The sequence below is a fragment of the Dendrobium catenatum genome, unplaced genomic scaffold, assembly GCF_001605985.2.
Source record: "Dendrobium catenatum unplaced genomic scaffold, ASM160598v2 fragScaff_scaffold_370, whole genome shotgun sequence".
Lineage (NCBI taxonomy): Eukaryota > Viridiplantae > Streptophyta > Magnoliopsida > Asparagales > Orchidaceae > Dendrobium > Dendrobium catenatum.
The window spans coordinates 3967771-3989891 of record NW_021318832.1 but is presented as its reverse complement, the minus strand read 5'-3'; the positions used below and the strand labels follow the sequence as shown (position 1 = coordinate 3989891).

The 22121-nt window shown below is 33.5% G+C and overlaps 1 protein-coding gene across 1 annotated transcript; it reads right to left on the bottom strand.

The window, feature by feature from the left end:
- Positions 1-2356: 2356 nt before the first annotated feature.
- Positions 2357-22121, bottom strand: LOC110093925 (protein DELETION OF SUV3 SUPPRESSOR 1(I)-like). The gene is made up of 2 exons (XM_020818984.2): positions 21937-22121; positions 2357-2758 (listed from the first exon to the last, which is right to left on the bottom strand). The coding sequence occupies exons 1-2, from the start codon at positions 22028-22030 to the stop codon at positions 2628-2630; spliced, it is 225 nt and encodes a 74-aa protein (XP_020674643.1). The 5' UTR covers positions 22031-22121; the 3' UTR covers positions 2357-2627.

Sequence of the window (22121 nt, the reverse complement as noted above, 5' to 3'; positions counted from 1 at the left end):
TCGAGCACCCAAAGTGCTATTGGAAATTTTGTAAAACAATTTGAGTTACCAAACGGTCTCCGAATTTGATGAGCTTATAGTCGAATCGAGCGCCTCGACGAGACGAATCCAACGAGCCCAAGATCGCTAAATTCTGACATCATTAAGACCTTCAAATATCTGACGAACGGTGTACGATCAACGGATTCAATATCAGCCGCCCATTCAACCACTCCCTATTTGCCCCTGATCTCACACCTATTTACAAGCTATGCCACTTCAGAAAATCTATAAATAGAGCCCTCATTTCTCATGAAGGGGGACCGAAGCAAGGAGGAGAAGAAAAAAGAGAAGAATAGGAGGGAAGAGACTCCTCGACCGCCGCCAGAGTTCCGCCCGAACTTCAAATGACGCTGGAATTCTGCCCGTCTTCTACGGGATGCCAGAATTTTTCCCAGCTTCCACGGGATGCTAAAATTATTCCCAATTAACGACAGAGTTCCCTCCTGACGCTGAAACTCCGCCCAAGTGATGTCGGAGTTCCCCTCGGCCTCCAACAGACATCAGACTTCTACCTGATGCCAGACCTTCAATCATCACCAACTTTCTACCCGATGCCGGACTTCTATCGGTTATCGGACTTTCGCTGGACATCTATCTAAAGATAGATTTCTTTCCATTGTTGGACTTCTACCTGACGCCGTCCTTCAGACTTTCGTCGTCAGACAACAGTCTTTCCGACCTCGTTCGCCCGTCGACTACATTCTTTCTGACCTCCGTCACCCACCGACTACGGTCCTTCTAACTTATGTCGCCTACCGACTACAGTCTTTCCGACCTCCATCGCCCATCGACTACGGTCCTTCTAACTTACGTCACCCACCGATTACAATCCTTCCGACCTCCGTCGCCAGTCGACTACGGTCCTCCTTACTTACGTCGTCCGCAGACTACAGTCTTTCTGACGTCCGTCACCAGACTATGGTCCTCCCGACCAAATGAACACGTCAACAGTGATTCTTTGTATTCACATAATGTTATGTACTCTATAAAATGTACAGCTAAGGCCTTCTCCCAATGAAGGGTCTCATTTGTAATCAACTGCAATACTAGTGGATTCATTCAAACTGGGCTAGGCCTTATGGTTTTTCCCCCTTTTCAGGGATTTTTCACATAAAAATCTTATTGTCTCATAAATACTATACCCTCTCTCTTATCTGATTGCGTGCCGAATTTTCGTACAACGCTAAGACGCTAATCTTTATATTTCTCTACAGCCGCGAATACTCCTGGACACAACAATAATAATATAATGGAAGCTAAAGATGGTCATGAAATCGATAGATAGTTATTGAAATTTCAAATATGTTATGAAAATATGGTAGTTGATTGTTAAAGTACCTGTTGAATTAATGTAGAAAAATCAAAAGTTTTTTAAAAGTACTATGTTTTTTTTTCTTAAATCAGACACTTTTCTTTTACATGTGAAATTCTATTAGATCTGATAGTTAAAAACTGGTTCACACTATAAATTTTCTAAGAAAATAACAAAATTATTTATTTAAGAAAAAATACAATGAGCGTCTAAAAGTAAAACAGTGAAAAAACTGCCATGCGAACTCTTAATGAGGCTGTGCCAAGTAGACGGTGAGATCAGATTAACTTAGACTTAGGCTTTCTTTAATTTTCATCCTAAAAAATTACTTTAAGCACTAAAACAGCCATCCTAAATTATGATTTTATTTAAGATGGCTGTTTTAGTTGCTTTCTAAAGCAATTTTTTTTACAACAAAATTTTTTAATTCAAAAAAAATCTATATTTTTTAAAAAGCAATAAAAAAATTGTTACAAATAAAACCTAAATAATTTAAAACATTTTTTATGCTTTATAAAATTATTAAAAAAAATAACATTTTTAAATTATTATAGAAAGTAACTTTTTAGTTTAATTTTTTTTAAATAACAAAATAAAATAATGATCAAATAAATTTATTACTACAATCTAAAATATAAAATAACAAAAAAAAATTATCCCAAACAAAACCGTAATCTCATATATTGTTAATCTTTTATATTTGATACTTCCACACTCTCATGATCTACTATATTATTCTCAAGATCAAGCGTTACAAGTTGGAGCAAGATTCTAACTGATACTCCTTAATCCCAAGTTAATGGATTTGTGCTAACCTTAACTAGCCAAAATGTATGGGAAATAAAAGATAATTGTCAATACTCACATATCTATGATTGATATTATAAATAGTATAAATTTAATTATCATGAATCTATCATATATAAGAATAAAAAATATAAATGAGAATATATCTTCTATAATTAAGGTATGATGATTAAAATGATAAATATGCCTTATACATATTATATGATAATAATATTGTTGCATTATAAAACGCTGCAGTTGTCCCAAATAGTTTATACAACTTCTTAAAAGCCAAGGAGAAAGCAGCTAAAACTAGAATGCGGTTCTCAAGGTAAAAAGACATTCGGACAAAACACAAACCTCCAATAGCAGTTTGCTGCAACTTATAAAAGGGAACAATATGAAGAAGCAACCTATAGTGAAAGTACTAAGATTGATCTACCTTTGCTATCTTAGCTCCCTCCATGGAAGGAGAGTGAGGGGTTATTCACTTCTTCTCTGAGTTGCTCTCCAATTCTTTCCTTAACTGACGAGAGAAATCATCATTGACATCATCATCATCCCAATCATCTTCCCACTGCTGCAGGGCATCCTTTCCTTCTTCCTTGTCATCCCACTCTGCAACAAAGTAGAGGAAAAAGATGGTTAAGCTTAACTCTAAAATTGATACATATCAAAAGCTCAGAAAGACATAAATAATCAATCGGTATTTTCAAAATCTGGACAAAAGAAGCTGGAGGATGAAACAGGATTCAATACAGATGTAAAAGTTACTTTTCAGTTCTAGCTAGGATAAGCGTGTAGATCATCATAGATGAAGCAAATGCTATTCAATATGATTTGTACTTCTAGGAGATCTATTTTTGAGTCATATGATGTTTGTGTAACTAATATTTCGATAGGATCGCAAAGAAGCTTCCAAGTACTTTTAAAGGTAGCCAATTTGATACAAGAAAGGTAATATAATATAAGTGAACTCAAGATTATGAAGTTAGAGAGACGCTTGGATTGTAATGATTAGCATGGCAGATAGTATGGATGAAATGCCTACGTTTTTATGTACAGTGCCCAAAAATATAAAACAAAGCTAACTTAAGAGGTAAAAGCTTCTGGATGGAATCAACAAGATGAAGTTGGGATGTTTACGCAGCTTGGTTGCATATGGATGCTCTTTATAATCAGGTCGCATGCTACAAGGCCAAATTTGTGTATGATGTAGTGGAATGTAGCTATCCCCAACAAAATGCTTGGTTGGAGTAAGTGTAATGAATATGACGTTACTAGTCTAGATTTGAATTTTTAATGACAAATTCTAATTTTTAAGCTACTGCACTACACTTTGTTTTATTGCTACAGGAAATACTTATTTCCCTTGCAATCTTCATCGTGATGGGAAAAATAGTCAACTCATAGCAAGCTATCTTACTGCGTTGTGATAACTATTATGATAATGACTGATTTCATTTTTTATGCTAATTAAGCTCGAGGTTTGGACCCTAAGAAAAATCATAACTATGCATGTAAAACTGTTGTAAGTTCTTTACTGCAGAATAAGGATATGTTGCAAAACTAGCTCAGAAGTACGTTGCAAAACTTCTGCTTAATCCTTTCTCCAGTAGCTGGAGAACGCACTTTGATCTACTGGAGTCTCTAGGAACTAAAACCACACGAGGGAGCAACACGGTTTGAAAGTATTCAAAGCTCTGGCGATCCCTACTATTTTGGAGTTCATAAAGGATGCACTTTTGGAGTTCATAAAGGATGAAAAGTAACATAAAGATCTCAAAACTAGCCGCCATCTTCTCCTACAGATTTCTCTTTTCTTGAATCAATGAAAATTGAACTTCCTTGTTTTAATGGATCCAACGATGAAACATAGACCTGTAAAGTACAAGAATGCTTCAATTTTCACAACACTCCTAACTTTCATGGCATGAATTTATTTATCATTACAAAAATATTTTGATCCTACATATGAAGATTTACACTTTATAGGGCAACCTTTCCAAGCTAACCAAACAAAATTCAGTTCTTGAATACCAAACTGCATTCGAAAAATTGCTTTTAAAGTTTCAAATTTACTTGAATCCAAGCTAATTAGTTATTTCATATCCAAATTTAAACAAGAATTATGCTGCAAACTTTTACTTACAAGACCTACTTCATGCTTGGATGTTATGAATTAGCTAGATGTCATGAATCTAAATTTAATATTTCTTTTTCATTTCATCATCTAGAGAAATGTTTTCCTTCTAATATAAAAAATACTACACCTAATCATCCACATGCTAGTATGAATCCAACCAATACACAATGACAGCCCCCTCCCCAATCTTCTAGTACCTCTTCTACGCCAAACCCCAATATCCCTAAGCCTCCAAATCTTCCAATCTATAAGCAATTGCCAGCCTAAATTCAGTTTCAACATGATAAAGGTTTTTGTTTCAATTGACGCAAAATTTGGACCTCAACATCGTCCAAATAAATTCCATCTTTACTAGGCACAGATGATTATAATTTACATGATGACTCTTTCCCTTCTACTACCAATGATGAAACTATACCTCCTCAACTTGAGATCAGCCTTAATGTTTTAGCCAGATAATTCAACCCTCATTCTTTCTGATTAACCGGCTTGATAGTGGTAGTACTCATAATTTCATTCAAGACCATCTAATCCAACAATTAAATCTGTCAAAATTACTATTTAGGAACAACAAGTCTTTCTAGATGTACTTGTTCTTTTGATTTATGGTGTTGATGAAGTTATCGGTATGCAATTGCTCTAATCTTTAGGATCTGTTTTACAGTTATCATGCAATTCCAAAATCAAAATCAATATATCATCACCCTGACAGGAGAACCTCAATTAACACCTAACCCTATATCCTTTGCTAAATTACGTATCATCATTTCCTATTCAACCACCATTCAAATCTTGAATATTTAATCACAACTATTAGATCTGGATCCTACACCATCTGCAAATCTTCTTGACAACTACCTAGATAATCTTTACCAATATTCATTTCTACCTTACTAAAAACATTTCAGCATTTGTTTCCGCCACCCCAAGGCATACCCCCATCACGATCATTGTATTCATCTTCTAGCCTTATCAAAACCATTTAACATCCATTCTTATCGTTATTCACATTTTCAAAAGAATGCTAAAGAATAATTAGTTTCTAACAAGCTTCACTCCAGTATAATTTGTCATATTCACAACCCTTTTTCTAATCCGGTGTTACTTGTTAAAAAACGGGATGGTACTTAACGTTTTTGTGTTGATTATAGAGCTCTTAATTTCCTTACATTAAAGATAAATTTCATATTCCAACAGAAGATGAACTCTAAGATGAATAACATGGAGCTTCCCTTTTATCCAAACTTGATCTTCATTCTAGCTACCAAGTTAGGATGCATCCGAAAGATAATCATAAAATTACCTTTCAAATTCATGACTATCATTATGAATTCCTCATTATGCCTTTTGGTTTAGTGAATACTCCTACATTTCAGACTTTAATAAATCAAAATTATTTGCTTTTCTTTGCAGATTTGTTATATTTTCTCTTACGACATTCTTATTTACATCCCTACTCTTAAACATCATTTTGAGCACCTTCAATCTATTTTTAAATGCTTACAGACAAATCATTTCTTTCTAGAGTTTAATAAATGTCATTTTTGTCAAACATCCATCGAATATCTGGGTCATACTGCCTTTACTGGATGTGTCAAATCTGACCCTAATAAAATTAATGTTATGACCACCCAACCAGTTCATTTATCCTTACATCATCTTCATTCTTTTTTGGCTTTTACGTGATATTACTGATGGATTACACCTGATTATGCTTACATTGCCTCTCCTTTAACCAATCTTCTCAAAAAAGATTCCTTCAAATGGGATGTCATAGCTTCAACTACTTTTCACAATCTCAAACTAGCTATGACAACTGCTCCCATCTTAGCTTTACCTGATTTCAAAAAAACCTTCATTCTTGAAACAGATGATTCTTCCAACATTGGCATTGGCGCAATTTTATAGCAAAATAATCATCATATCTCCTTTTTCATTAAAAAATTAAGCATTAAACTCTCTAAATCTTACACTTATCTAAGGTAATTATATGATATTATTTAAGTTGTTTCTAAATGGCGCTAGTATTTATTAGGCAATAAATTTATTATTCGTACCAATCATAAAAGCTTATATGAACTACAAACTCAAGGTTATTCAAACTCCTAATCAACAAAATTATCTTCGCAAGCTTTTAGGATTTAATTGAATATAAACCTGACAAAAGAAATATCATTGCTAATTCATTATCCATACTGCCAGAAGATATTTCACACTTCAACCTCCCTTGCTTTAGCAAAATTTCTTTTTCTCAAATAAATAATTTACAACAAGAATCTCTTCATTCTCCAGATATTATTCATATAGCTTCTCAACTTTTTAATGGCCAACTCTCAATGATAAGCATCTTGGCATCTAAGAAGAAAAGAGTAAAAGACACATTTATAGTAAGTATAGACTTCAAGAGAAAAAGAGGGGATAGAGAGAAATCATAAATTTTCATTAAGAAAAGGCACATTTAGAGTAGGTGTAGACTTCAAGTGAAGAAGAGGGGAAAGAGAGAAACCAGAATTTTTTATTCCGTATCCTTGCCATTATAATATGAAGGGTTATTTATACTAATTAGGTAAACCAATTTTATAATAAAGAACTGGTCTACTCAAAATAAACTTAAAATATAATAAAAGAATAAATTAGTGCTTATGACATATGTATAGACCAATTGAGCTAAACCCTTAGAATAGGAATTTGTTTTGCCTTGTATCATCAAGACACTCTAATTAGCAGCTATAGGTTATCTCCTCTCATAGATAGATGGTATGCTGAAGAACATTCATCCACTCACAGAGAGGTCAAGAGATTCATACCAAAATAAAAAAGGTCTCTAAGGTACCATTATAAGTAATAGTGGTTTAGAGGCATTAATACGTGAAAATTGGAATTTTTTTTAAGACTATCCTAGTCAATTCATGCTAAATTAGATCAAAGTCACGAAGTATGACGAAGTGTGCTCAAAGTGTGATCTAGCCAATTCATTGATACAAGGGTGAATTAGGGATCTACCTTGAGAGACGAGGTAGAACCCTAATGCATACAAGCAGTTAAGGATTGAGTTTTGCGAGAAACCCATTATGCTCGAGAGTTTGGATTATGGGTTGGAGTTCAACTCAGTCAAACAAGTAACTCAAACATCTGGAGTAGAGTGGTTTTCTATCTTACTGAGGTTGCAGATCACAGATTCAAATTTCAAACATAACACAATGTAGTAGGGTGAGAATTAAAACCATAGCGAAAAGAAAGCCCAAAAATTTGGATATTGGCTGTATGGATATGTTGTTCAATACTAGTAAACTTGGATAAGCATAAAGCTTACAAGTCTAATCTTATGGAGGATGGACCAAAGGAATGGAGTTACAGGGATGTACCTCAAGGATATCCTAATTAATCAAGTAATTTCAACACAAAATGAGGCCCATCACAACCATCCGAAAGTGTTATGCTCTTTGTCGAACCACAAAGTGAGACTCCCTCTGATCCGAGAATGTGTGATGATTGTAGAGTATTTAAAATCATATTTCTAGTGTAAAGTTTATTTCATGAATGTTTCACCTCCAAATAAGGGTGTCAAAATTGGGTTGCAGGCCGTGTTCGGGTTGAACCCGATATTAACCCGTCATTGTTTGATATGACCCGAACCCGACCCATTTTTATAGACGGGTTAGAAATTCCAATCCAAAACCTACCCGCACAGGTTACCGGGTTGACCCGACCTAACCCGCGAACCTAGAACACAACGGGCGAGTGCAGGGTGCGAACGCTACAGCGGCGAACAGACGTGAGCAGAGTGGATACCGACGTGAGCGGGGCAGACGCAAGCGGGGAAGGCTTGCTGCCAGCGATGCAGAGTGCAGACTACAGGCAGACGCAAATGGGCGGACGCGACGGGAGCGGGTGCGGACGCGAGCGGAGCGGGCACAAGTAAAGACGCGAGCAGGGCAAACGCAAGCAGGGCGGATGCGAGCGGGTGTGGTGCAGGCAATGGGTCAATACCGGGTCCAAATCGGGTTTCCGGGTTCTCCCAAACCTGACTCGGAATTCGAATATTGGTCCCTAGAGATTTAGTTGTGTTCATTTTAGGCTCCATTTGAGATAGCTTTCCGGTTACTTTTACGGTAGAAAAATCAACCAATAAAAAAACAATGTCAATTTGGATAACTTCCTCAAATATTGCTCCAAAATTGTCCTAAAAAATATCGTTTATTAAAAAAATAATAGAAACTGCGATTGCAAAAGTGGCATTTAACCATAAAAAATGGATAAGTATAGGCCACCCCAAACGAAGCTTTGAGCTTGTGCTCAGCTCAACTAGTTTATACACCTAATATCAATGTATCAAACGTGCAACATCTGATATTAATATCTCATAAAATCATAATTTTAGTAAATCAAACAATTAACAACATCCATGTACATGGGCATTTATACATATCATCTTAATTTAATTTGTTAAATGAATTTATATTTTCCACAATTAATTTGACTTGGGTGGAGAAATTAGATTCAGCAAAGAAATGGTCAAGCAAAGGTCATTGACACCAACTTGACCAAAGTTGGAGCAATTTTGATGATTTTATGCAAAGGACATACAGTAGGATTTCTCTGGTCCAGGGAATGAGCAAAGTCATATTATTATAGCTAACTATTGAATGTTATAATTGTTTCCACATCCCTTGATCGCAGGATAGCACACGATTCTTCAAATGGACTGGTGGGTCTTCTGATGTAGACAAAGGGGGGGTCAACACGAGACCAAAATAAATCAAATTTTGGCTTCCCTTGAGTCTAGTGACTCAATCAAAATTGAGCTGGAATTTTAGCTCATTTATGAGCTGGATTTTAGTTCATTAAATGGAACTAAAATATAGCTCATTATTAGCTAAGTTTTAGCTCATATTTATCCTTTATTTTAATGCACTTTTATTTTAGTTTTTAATGTCTTAAAGTTGTCTCTTGGGTTTCCAAAAAGGGCTTTTGGAATCCCAAGTTAAGTGTTTTGTATTCCCATGCATGACTCTTGGTTTCCTCCATGGTTTCATTGCATTTGCCCCCTTGGATTCCGGCCGGCTGCTGGTTTCCCGTGCCTGGGCTCTTTTTCCGTGCGGCCTCCTTGGTTCCGTGCGGTTGCTGCTTCAGTTCCCACAGCCGCCACTTCGGTTTCTTGGCTTGGGATGTTTTTTTTAGGTGTTTTAATGTTGTGATGTTTAGGTTCTTGTGTTAGAATTAATGTTTGTGTCTTTTCATATTCCATTTCATAGCTATATATATGGGGGATTTGTAATGTTTGAAAAGTAGTTGAATGATAAGTTATTTTTGGAAGCTTTAACCAGCGGATTTGCTTTGGAAATCCTGCGGGCTCTTTCCACCGTTCTTTCTCATCCCCTCCGGAAATCCTGCGGGCTCTTTCCAACATTTCTTCTCGGGCTTCTAACCTCTTTCATCTCTCCGCAAGTGCCACTCCACCTATATTTTTCTTCCAAGTGCAGCAACTTTAGGGTGTCGTTTTATTTTATTTGGAGTCGTTTGTAAGAGTTTAAGTTATTGAAATCATCGTTTGTAGTTTTAATTTCCGTTGCTTAGTCTTAATTAAGTTACCTCTTCCTTTTGAGGTATTTTGTGTCTTCTTTTATTTAGAAGTCCCGCCGTCTTCTTTTTGTGATCAAAAAATATAGGCTCCCTATATTTTTTGATTACATCATCTTCCTACATGTTTGCTGAAATTACGGACCTTTGCAGTTGGCCCCTGTGAAAAGTAGGATATTTTCGGCACTGAATGTATATGCATCTGGCAGTTTACCTAGATAGCAGCAAGCTTCCAGGGATGGCAGGATAGCTGCGGCAATGAATAAGGCTGTTGCCGGCAGCTTCTCTTGATGACAAAGCAGCACAAAAATTGTTGAGGTATAGGTTGCGATTTCAGCTTCATTGGAAGACAGCAAGTGTTGGGCTGACTAGTGATAATTTCTTTCAATTTTATCAAATATATGAACTAGGTTTTAAAAATAAAAACTATTGTAATATATAGATTTTCATTCTTACTAAAATATATTTATTAATTCCATATATTTTCCTTGTAAACCTCTATATATTAGACCAGGTTTCAGCTAATGAAGATCATGGAGCATTCCACTTCTCTTACTCCTCTTCTACTTTCTTCTTTCTTACATGGTATTACATATAGGTTCTATCTAAACTATGCCCAACAATTACAAGAGGGCCCTAACCTGGTCAAGCAAAGAAGATAGGTTCTTCTTCCAACTTATTCAACCAAACCATTCTCGCAGTCTCCATAGAGCACTCTTCTCTTCAAATCAAATACTACAAATTAAATAAGAACGAATCGGTTCAAATGGTGTTTCGAGGAAAAGAAAAAATTAGATACTTCAATGGTACTACTATTTGTCAACCAAAAACGTTTACCCCTTTCCATTTTGGGAAAGGAACAATGTTTAGTAATCTCTTAAATTATCATTTCTATAGAAGAATACATTTGATCCTTGTACTTGATTTACAACACCAAACAAACAATTTGGGAAAAAGTCAACATGGTGTATTTTGATCATTAAAATTTTACTCAATTGTGTGAATTACAAAATCACGTTCCCAACCTCAAGCATCCATGAGTGCCACTAAATACTTCAAACTCATAAAACATTTGACAAAAATCGTATATCTTTGAGCAAAATGATTGGTGAGGAGAGCGTGTGGGTAAATATAAAAAAATGTGGAGAAATAAGAACTTGTGATTTTCTTGTAGATCTCAATGAAAATCTAAATGAAGTTCATGGTTGAATCCTGGGATTTCATCCCCTTTCCAAAATTGAAGATTTTCTTAAATCTGATGGGAAGAAAGTCGACAAAGAATAATGCTTGGACATACAAAGAATACTCTCCTAACTAAATAATCCACTCTTGCCATTAGAAGTTCGGAGCAAACCAAGACATGATTCAAGGCATAGAAAGATATATAATCTTTGATATGAAATCTATAAAAATATTAATCACATACAACAACAACATCAAGCATTTATCCCACTATGCAAGTTTCGCTACATTTATCATTTTTCTCCATTGTATCCTGTGAAGATTCAAATTATCATTTAAATCTATTAAAAAAAGGTCATTTCTAATATTTTCTACCCAAGTCTTTTTAGGACTACCTCAATTTCTTTTAACATAGGCATAATCTAATACATTTACTCTCCTAACTGATTCATCAAAAGGCTGACGTTTTATGTGACCAACGCATCTAAGGCGACTGTCTCTAATCTTATCTACCACTGGAGCTACTCTAACCTTTTCCTGTATAAGCTCATTTTGTATTCTATCTCTATGAGTAAAACCACTCATCCACCTAAGCATCCTCATCTCTACAACATTTAACTTAATTGTATACTTCTCTTTTAATGGCCAACATTCTGCACCATAAGCATTGCAAGTCTCACCACCATCTTATGAATTTTCCCATAAGTTTGAGTACTTTTCTATCACACAACAGGCCCGATGCATTCCTCCACTTCAACCATCCAACTTGAATTCTACTAATAATAATCCTCATCTATTTCACCATCACTGTGGACAATATACCCAAGATATCTAAAACATGTACTCTTATTAATGACTTGATAGACCAAAGTCACAATCCATTAGATCTATTACTACTTTATTTACTCCACATATTCGATTTTAGATCTACTCAAACAAAAACCTTTAGACACTAAGGTTGACCTCCATAATTCAATTTACCTTCAACTCCCTCTCTAGTCTTATAAACAAGAAGAATATCATCAACAAAAAGCATACAACATGATACATCCTCCTACAAATGTCTAGTAAGAACATCCATAACTAAAACAAAAAGATATCAGCTTAAAGTTGATCCTAAATATATTCCAACTAAAATAATAAAATACTTGGTCCAACCTTTTGTGTTTGAACACAAGTAACAATTCTTGCATACATATACTTAATGACTTAAGTATAACCATTATTAACCCCTTTCTTTTCTAAAACTCTCAATAGCACTTCTCTTGGAATTTTATCATAAGCTTTCTCTAAATCAATAAATATCATATGTAGATACTCCTTATTCTCCCTATACTCCATCAAACCTCTCAATAAAATAGTTTTCATAGTAGACCTATTGGGCATGAATCCAAATTGATTTTGAGAAATATTAGTATCACGTCATAACCTATACTCAAAACTCTCCCAAAGTTTTAAAGTTTAACACATTAAAATAATTCCTCTAAATTTTGCACACTCTTGTGCAACACCTTTATTCTTAAAAAATAGAAATCAACGCTCTTTCTCCACTGATCTGTCATCTTTTTAGTCTTCAAAATTATATTGAAAAGTTTCGTAAGCCAAGAAATTCCTTCATCTCCTAAGCATTTCCACACCTCCATTTGAATATCATCAGGTCAAACAATTTTTTCACACATCATTTTCTTTAAAGCCTATCTACCTTTGGCTTTACTAATACGCCGATAAAAACAAAAATCTCTATTTTCATTTAGGTTGCTAAGGCGTTAAAGTCAATCACATTCTCACAATCCTCATTGAAAAGCTTATCAAAATATCTCATTCACCTTTGTTGAATATCATCTTCTAATAAAAGCATTTTTTTATATTCATTTTTAATACACTTCACTTGAATTAAATCTTTACTTTTCCTCTCTTTTCTTGGCTAAACTTATACATACATCTTTCTCCCTCCAAAGACTTCTTTCTCCCTCCAAAGACTGATCACATAAAAGAAAATTATTGAAAGCTTCATGAAAAAACAACCAATTAGATCAATCCTGGAAATCAACACAAATATATGCATATTAAAGTAAGATCGACAAAAGACAAAAAATTGTGTAAGCATTGGTGATAGCTTCTAGACAAAAAGCAAATCTTCTAAGCAAATTACTCGCCCGTAAAAAAACTATTAGGTTCTCTTTTTTAGCCAATAAAGATACTTTTTCTCTTGCTCTAGATTGTACTGAAAGAAGCCAGGAATCTTGGATTAATGACTTAGGTGCATCACATCATATGATAGATTGTGCTCGCATATTCTTATCTTAAACTTCCTCGCCTAAAAAATCTCAATCAAAATTACTAATGGATCTCTATCCCCTATTATTGGGTAGGGGGCTATTAGAATTAGGCCTCATTTGATTAGGCTTAATTTCTCTATTCTCCGTATTTAAACTCGAAATCATTTATTATTTACTGTTTGGAATCAAAACTTAATCATAATTCCTTTTCGGTAAACTTTATTTTTTTCGGTGGTTAGAAAATTCATTTTGTTTCTGCTTATTCGGTTACAAAACAGAGTTTTGAAAGCCAAATCTCCAAATTAACCCACCATGCTCGCACGTCGGTACACACCTTTGCGACCTTTGTCTTCTTTAGCAGCGCACAGAAGAAAGGCGATGTGCATAGCTTTAGAGTGGTGATGGCAGAGATGTTGACAGGGCAGAAGCCGATATCATTGGCGAGGATGGCGGAAGGTAAGAAATTGGGGGTTTATTTTGTGGCGTTAGTGAAGGAAGGGAGGTTGATGGAGATTCTGGAAGGTAGGGTGAGGAATGAAGGAACCATGGAGGAGTTGGCGGTGAGGAGTTGTTTGTCAATGAACGGGGAGGATAGGTCGATGATGAGGGAAGTGGCGGCGAAGTTAGAGAGGGCGAGGCAGTGGAGTCATATGAAGAGCTTATGGCTGGCGGCGTCTGAGGATGACGGGGAGTGGGTGTATGATAAGTGTAAGGGATTAGGGAGGCGTGGTAGTATTCTTTCTGGTTCGATGGTGTATGAGGTCGATCAGTTTTGTGAGAGCCCGGTGACGAAGGAGAGTGATACCATGTCGTTAGAGTCCAGGAACCCTAGCGGAGTTGGACCTGGTTCTAATGCTCATATAGCTTGGATGCCAGTTTTATGCAGCCTTTCATGGCGCTAGATATGCAGCGGTGAACAAGTTTTTTCTTTTCTTTTTTTTTTTAAATAAAATAGGGTGGAGTTTTGCTGTAAATTATTATAATAAGAAATTTCTTTTATTTAATTTTTAAAAAGTTATATAAATAGGATTTCTGTTTATGGAAAGGATTAAAGGGTTTACCATTAGCTTTTGTTTTTGTTTTTTTGTTACGTTATTAACTAATTATTGAGAGTTTTTTTATGTTTTTTTAATTATTTAAGTTTGTTGCTTTGAGTAGGTGTGATCAATGTTTAAAATTGCGTATTCGGGTATTGAGGCGTTTTTAATTATTTAAGTTTGTTGCTTTGAGTAGGTGTGAAATAAACAAATATGACATGAAATTTTTTAAGATTCTGATTTAAGGAATTTGTAGACATATTGATTTGAAAATAAATTAGCTCAAAATAATATTTAAATCACGAAAATGTTTTTTTGCTAACAACATAAATTCATTTTCCAACATAAATTTATTTTCATAGTTGAAGATGAGTCTTTTTTTAAATGGAAGAGATAATAATGAAATAATTTAACTATAATAAAAATTAATATAATTTAAATTTTATCATATTTGTAGTAAATATTATTTTGTATGTTGAGAAATTATAAGTTAATGATGTACACATTTGATATTATAAATTAGTTTAAAATTTAAAAAAAAAATTATAAAGTCATATATAAAAATTTATGTAAACTTTATTTGCAAAATTAAAAAAATTAATTACATATACTTCAATTTTTTATATGGTTAATTCAGTCTTTTATAATAAAATGGCTAAAGCTGAACTCCTAAACAAATAATTAAATCTGCTTTCAAGTATTAATAAGCACTTAAAAAAAATACTACTCAAACAATATGTCAGTAATGAAACTCCATTTTATTAAACTTCTTTTTCTCAACATCCTTTCTAAAACTCCTTTTTACACAAGCAGAAACTGAACCAAACTAGGCCTTAATTATAAGCTTTGTCTGATTTGTGTTTTACACATTCTATATAGCTCTTACAATCTCTTGTCCGTGAGAAAAATAGTGAAAGATTGCAATAGTTAAATCACGAATCAAAATTTTGTAAATTTCAATACCAAAAATCCAACAAGAGGATTGGCAGTGCTTGTGAGGTTAGAGGCCTATACTACTTTGATGAATATTCCAAAAAGAGTAATCACATCCTTGCTATCAGCAAAGCACTTTCTTCCGTCAAAAAAAGGATCAAAAGATGTTATAACATTATATGTTGGGTCATCCTCCTTTTTTATACCTTAAAAATTTGTTCCATTTTTTATAATAAATATATTTTTCAATGTAATATAAAGCCACCAAACCTTTTTCCCTTAAGAATAATGACATCTTGAGCACATCAAAATCTCAAAATCTTAACTTCAAATAGTTATTAATTATTTTTTTACTGATGAGCATACCAGTGTGTGTTGGCTATGCTTTGTTAAAAGATAATCTAAAAAAAACTTTCAAAAACTTCCAATGGTTAAAAAAACAATACTCTGTTATAATTCAAATCAATTACTAGATGAGTGGGATAATTTAACCACATTCTTAAAAGTTACTTAAATCAAAATTATTATCCCAACACATCTCAACTAAATGCTATAACCAAACAAAAAATAAACAACTCTTATACGAACTAGATATGTTATGTTCAAAACTAATAGCCCTAAATATTATTAGGTTGATGCCATCCTCAAAGATTGCTACCTATTAAATCGACTGCCTACTATGTGCTTCAATTCAAACCTATCTGTTTTCCAAATGCTTTCCAAATACTACCTGCAATATTGAAACCCACCTTTTTTTTCTACTTCATTGATGCTTTTAGTGATTTGCTTCAACTAGAGGTGTAAACAATTCGAGTCAATCTCAAGTCATAGCAAATTCGAGATCGGCTCCTTAGTCATGAAACCGGCTCGAATTCGAGCTCGAGCTCTAATTGAGCCCAGAAAATGAACTCGAACTCGTCTCATCCTTTAACTCATTGTCTCGAGAGCTCGACTCGAGCGCATGGGAGTCCACTCAAGAAGCAAAATCACTACGGGAGAAGAAACGCCAAAATCATTGCAAGAGACTAAGCGCCTAAGAAGCTCGACTTGTCAGTTACTGGCCCGTTGGAGAAAAAGCGATAAAAAAGAAAGAGCTTTTTTTAAGTGACAACAACAGTATCGTGGAAGATGAGCTTTTTTTATTTTTTTTTTGGAAAAGTAATAGCAGCAACAGATGCATTAATGACATTAAATGCAATAAGCTTTTTGTAGTAAATTATTTTTTGGAATACTACAACTTAACAGATTTTTTAAATACATATAATTTAATAAAAGAAGTGAATTTTTCTAAATAATATAAATTAATAAATCAGATTATTTTTTATCCCTAAATATTTACTTAATCAAGCAAGCTCCCGAGCCAACGAGGCGAGTTTTATCAAACTTGACATCAAGCTCATTTAATATGCGAGCTCGAGCTCGATGCTAGATAAGCTTGACTAGTGAGCTCGTTAGCAAGTTGAGTTCAAGCCAACTCACTTACACTCCTAACTTCAGCTAAACTTCCTTCTTAGTATACTACAAGTAATGGGCATAAACGTTATTTAAAATTATAATATTTTTGCTAATAATAATATATAATTAGGAAAAAAAATAAAATATCATTAGCAAAATTTATAAGAATATGTCAATATCATTTTAAATTATAGGTTGATTCAATTGTTTTGCAAAACAAAATTGCCTTGTAATAGACACACCAGTACCAAACAAAAAAATACAATAATTTCAAAGTTCTAACATGTAGCAATTTTGTAATTGTTGCACCAAAATACTTCTAACAATAGTAGGTTAAAATACTACTATTTAGTTATACTTAATTTTTTTTAGTGATTAATACTGATTATTTGTCTTTTTTAAATATGACAATAGCTTTTGGCCATTTTTTATCTTCAAACATTTCTTAATTCTGATTAATACTTGTATGGATGAAATTATTTATGACTAAAGATTATTACTTTTTTTCAATTTTTTATTATTACTAAAATTGTCACATAAGCATTTGTCAAGCTTCTTCTAAAGGGTAAAATACTACTTTGATCACAATAGAAAAGGTTAATGCAAAATGTAAAACCAAAGAATGAGTGTATTCTTTAAAAAAACAAAAAATAAAGGATATCCTAAGCTTATTATCTTCCATATAATTAAATAGTAGACCATCTAATTATATTCCAATATTGCTAAAGTCCAATACAATATTGTTTTATCAAATTTAACATAGTCTTACCTGAAAGGTTAAAAATTCCCTCAGCCCACAACCTAGTTCTATCCAAAACAAATGATAAAGTTGATGGATAGAACAAATTGGTTAAAATAGTGTGTTGAGAATTAAAATAAACGCCTAAAAAAAATCTTAGACTATAATGGGCACACCCAAAAAATCTAGAAATAATTTAGCATTTACTCTTTCATATGTAACTCTATGCTAGGTTGTAACCCACAAAACAATATCAAGCTTAGAGTTGTTTTAGAGGAGAAAATTAGCTTGCCCTTTATTGATTTTTCTTGGTGTTGGAGACACATAGGACGAAACTAATGTTCTAGAAGGTTTCATAAGATGAAAATGGAAAAATGTACAAGACAAGAATATTAAAGAAGAAGGTTGGACATTTTTACTTGAAACAAATTAAGCACAAAAGGTTGTGGGTGTTCTTCATTATCCTATTGTTAGAGCCTTCTTCTCTATGCTGACCCCAAATAGTTAAGACGTATGATAATGATTAGAGCCTCTTCCTCTTGAGGCTGCTACTAATATTTTTAAATGAAGATATGTTGTCGTGCCTTATTACGATCATATAACAACATGCTATCAACTGTCACATTTTGCATTGTGTCAGCTTAGAAGTCCTCATTGAAAGCTTCCTGCTATTACAAAACTTTACTTACATCATGTTGCACATCCTTTCAAGTAGTAGGAACCCACCAGTGGGATTTACTATTTCAAATTGTAGAATTTGCAACTTCTAATGCATGTATATAATTTTTGTTCCTGGCCAAAATAATATGCCAACATATAGTTGAAAATTCAAGTTAATGTCACTTGAACTTTTTGAATCAATGGCTATTACTATCATTTTTTGCCAGCACCAATCTTTAGTGATGCGTAATATAATGATATATGTGAGGAAATGAAAACGAACTTTTTACGATATGTAATCTAAATGAATGTTACTCTATATAAAACAATAAGTAATGATTGGTGTGAATTCAGTTAAATCCTGCATGACAAACTGCCTCGTATGATGAAAATTTTCACAGCTACTTTTCCCTACATTCCCTACATTGAGGACTTGCTATAATAATCAGCATCCGGATATCCATCATGTATCACATTCCACTTCTGAACTAGGAAATGAAACTACGTTTTCTATAAGAAATTTAAAGTGCTATTTAGAAACTTATCTTTAGTGAAATTAAGATGAATTAGGTGCATTTAATGCACCTGTAAGTTTACCAATCCTTCGTAAAAATCAAACATTCGATTCTAATAAAATCATCTCCCACTCTATCCTCCTAATATTATCACACATCCATCTAAACATCATCATTTCTCAAACATTCCACTGTCAATTATTACAAACTTTTTGTTGCCTAACAACCAAATTCACTTAAATAATTGATACCAAACAACTTTATTAATTTACATTCTAGCCTTTGAAATATCCTCTATAACTCGTAATACTCCCCCGACAATTCTCTACTAAGAAAACTCAGCTTTAATTTTATAAATTATACCTCATTATTTATAAAACATACAAGGCATTTAAATATATCATCCGAATATCACTTTATCTTCCAGCACTATCAATTGATTATTATTGATTTGAAATGCACCAATATCACCTATCAGTTACTTGAAGATCATTTTAGTAATCTTAAATCTCTTACCTTCTAAATTTCCTCTATTATACTAACTTATTCTTCATTTCAAAAGATTTCTCACTTATCAAAATCTTCGTAACCATGGAAAAAGATCAAGTTAATGTGACCTTTGATATAACCATAATTAAGATTGTCAAAAGTTTAAGGCACCCCAAAGGAAATATGACTAACAAATGTCTAAGGCATTAAGCACCACTCTAGGAGCTTGTCAAGCAAAGAAAGGCACTGAAAGACATGATTGCTTTTCTTAATAAACACTTTTCAATTACAAGACTTTTGAAAAAAGAAAAATGATAAACATCACATTTAAGAATGTTGGGAAGAAATAGAAAATTTTCAGCTAAATTGCTTTACAAGTTTCAAAATCCTATTAAATAGATTTAAACAAAGGACTTCAAATACAACTATACAAGTTTAAATAACAAAATACCTAAAAGAAAAGTTTAAATAACCTACACAATTAAGCTACTTCAATTTATACCATGCATAGGCTTGGTGTAATGTAATCTTCAACTCTCTATTCCAACTTAATTATAGTCCATACTTTCTTCTCTATCATTAGTTTTGTATCAGTTTTTATACTCATCCACTTGTTTCTACGATTTCTTGGTCTTGAATTTAAAGATCTTTCACTGACGTTTAATCTCACATGTTTCTAACTTAGCAACCTTAGTATTGTAACTCTAGATGAACTTTCTATATCAATTTTCCATAAAAAAACGTAACCACATTTCACATTTGTAGAATGAATACTTATTTCTTGAATTAAGACAAGGGGCTCACCCCACTAACTGGCACTTAAGCCTTAAGGCAAGGCAATCAGTTAGGTATCGCCCACCTAGGAGATGCAGCATTATTTTGGTCTTGCCTTGCTCATGCACTTAAGAGAGCGTCTAACTTATCTTTAACACAAAACCTAATATGATTGAAAACCCTTATGCACTTACAATTAGCATATATATAGCACACAGTTTCTTCATAAAGCCCACCAAATCAATTGTCTTATACTCAATCATAATCCTTTCTAGATTAACAATAAATCATACAAAAATAATTTAATAGCTCTCTACATTTTTTCATAGCTTTCCTTAGCACATAAATAACTTTTCTAGTACATTTTAGAGGAATAAACTAAATTAAATTTCCAACATCATGCATTTTTTTATCAGGCTTTATTCCATTACCCTCTCTAATAACTTCATTGTATGACTTATAAGTCTCATTCTCTTATAGTTCCTACAATTATGAGTATATCCTTTGCTTTTGCATATTTGAATCAAGGTACTTCCTCTCTGATCATTTAGCAACTTCCCAATCCTTAAGATTTCATTATAAATCTATTACCACCACCAAGAGTAACATCTACTTCATTATCCAATCTAAATTGGTATTGTATATAATCATTAAACTAGAACTTCAATGCTTTTTAAACAATAACATCCACTCTTCCTCCTTTCATGAAGAATATGTTGTAGTTGTAAATCCATTTTCCCTAAATTTTCACTTTTCTAGGCAACCCTTACTAGCTTCTTACACCAATAGTGCCATGGCTATCAACAAAGAATCATTTGAATGATATTGCAATAGATTTCATAGTGTATGTCAACCTGACCAACTCTTCATGATTCAAAACTGAGCTTAAGATCAACAAGGGTAATCCATACACATTTGTATTTGCAAAATTAAATAACCGCTAACTAATGAAATGGCTAAATAAGTAATTACCTAGTAAAAGAAACTATCTTAACTCTTCCACAACAAATGCAAATAAGATGGGATGTGTGGGCAAGTTAATAAGAAGGGATGTTCCATCATCAATTCACATAATGATGCAAGCTTAATTTCAATCCAAATTCAATATTTTTTCCCTTGTTACTTAGAAATAGCTTCAAGAGAGGTGCACTGCTTAGGAGTAAATAAAGGAGAAGGGAATGGAACAAAAGATAAAGTATAAATTTTAAGAATGATTGGAAGATAACAAATAGAGAAGAAATAAGGCTTTGGAACTTAAAACAAATCAACCAGCCTAAATTTCTGAGTTTTTTTTTTTTTATACTTGGATGACACCAACAAGAGGATTACATGCAATATCTAAAACAGGTATTTAAAACAGAATAGTACAATGAAATAAACCTGAAGAACAGACACTAATTCCATTAAAATGAAGGCAATTCCTTCACAAATTTAGTAATAAAATGTGTCCTTATCTTTAGGTATTAGACTCGTTGTTCCTTGAAAAAAATGGCTCAAAAATATGCGTTTCTTCATTCTAAGAAGTATCATTATTTCACAAGGATTTGAATTCAGTCTTAAATATAACATAGACCTAACAATGTGAACCCTTAATTCATAGTATCCACGATCCCAAGAATTAAAAAACGGTCATATCCAATTTTAATATTCTGTATTCCTTCTCTTCCATTGTATTCAAAAATAGATGCAAAATAAATAGCTAACTCAAAAATATCTCCAGCGTCATCTCACACAACTCATGATACTTGGAAATCCCAACTCTAAAGCCTAACCAAACAGTGAATATCTCATATAACCCGTTCAACTCAACGCAGCCTTTTACTTCGCGGGCCATGAATAAAAAGAAAGAAGAAAATCTTACCATTATCTCAACCAAATACGGCTAAAATTCAAGCATACGCATCGATGAAATAACTAATAAATAAATTCCACTAACGCTATCAAAATGTACTAAAAATCGAGTGCCCTTAAACGAAAAATAGAAAGAGGAAAATACGCTGGAGTTACCTTCACCGATCTCGAACTCCTCAAACTCGTCGTCGTCCTCGAAGAGGTCTACCTTGGTGTCCTCGCCGGCCGAAGGCTTCGTCTCTGTAGCCATTGATTTCGAGGAGAGAAATCTGCACTACAGGGTAGGGGATCGCTAGGGTTCGAGACGGATGGATTTGTGAAGGCAAATGAGACTCCCGGGT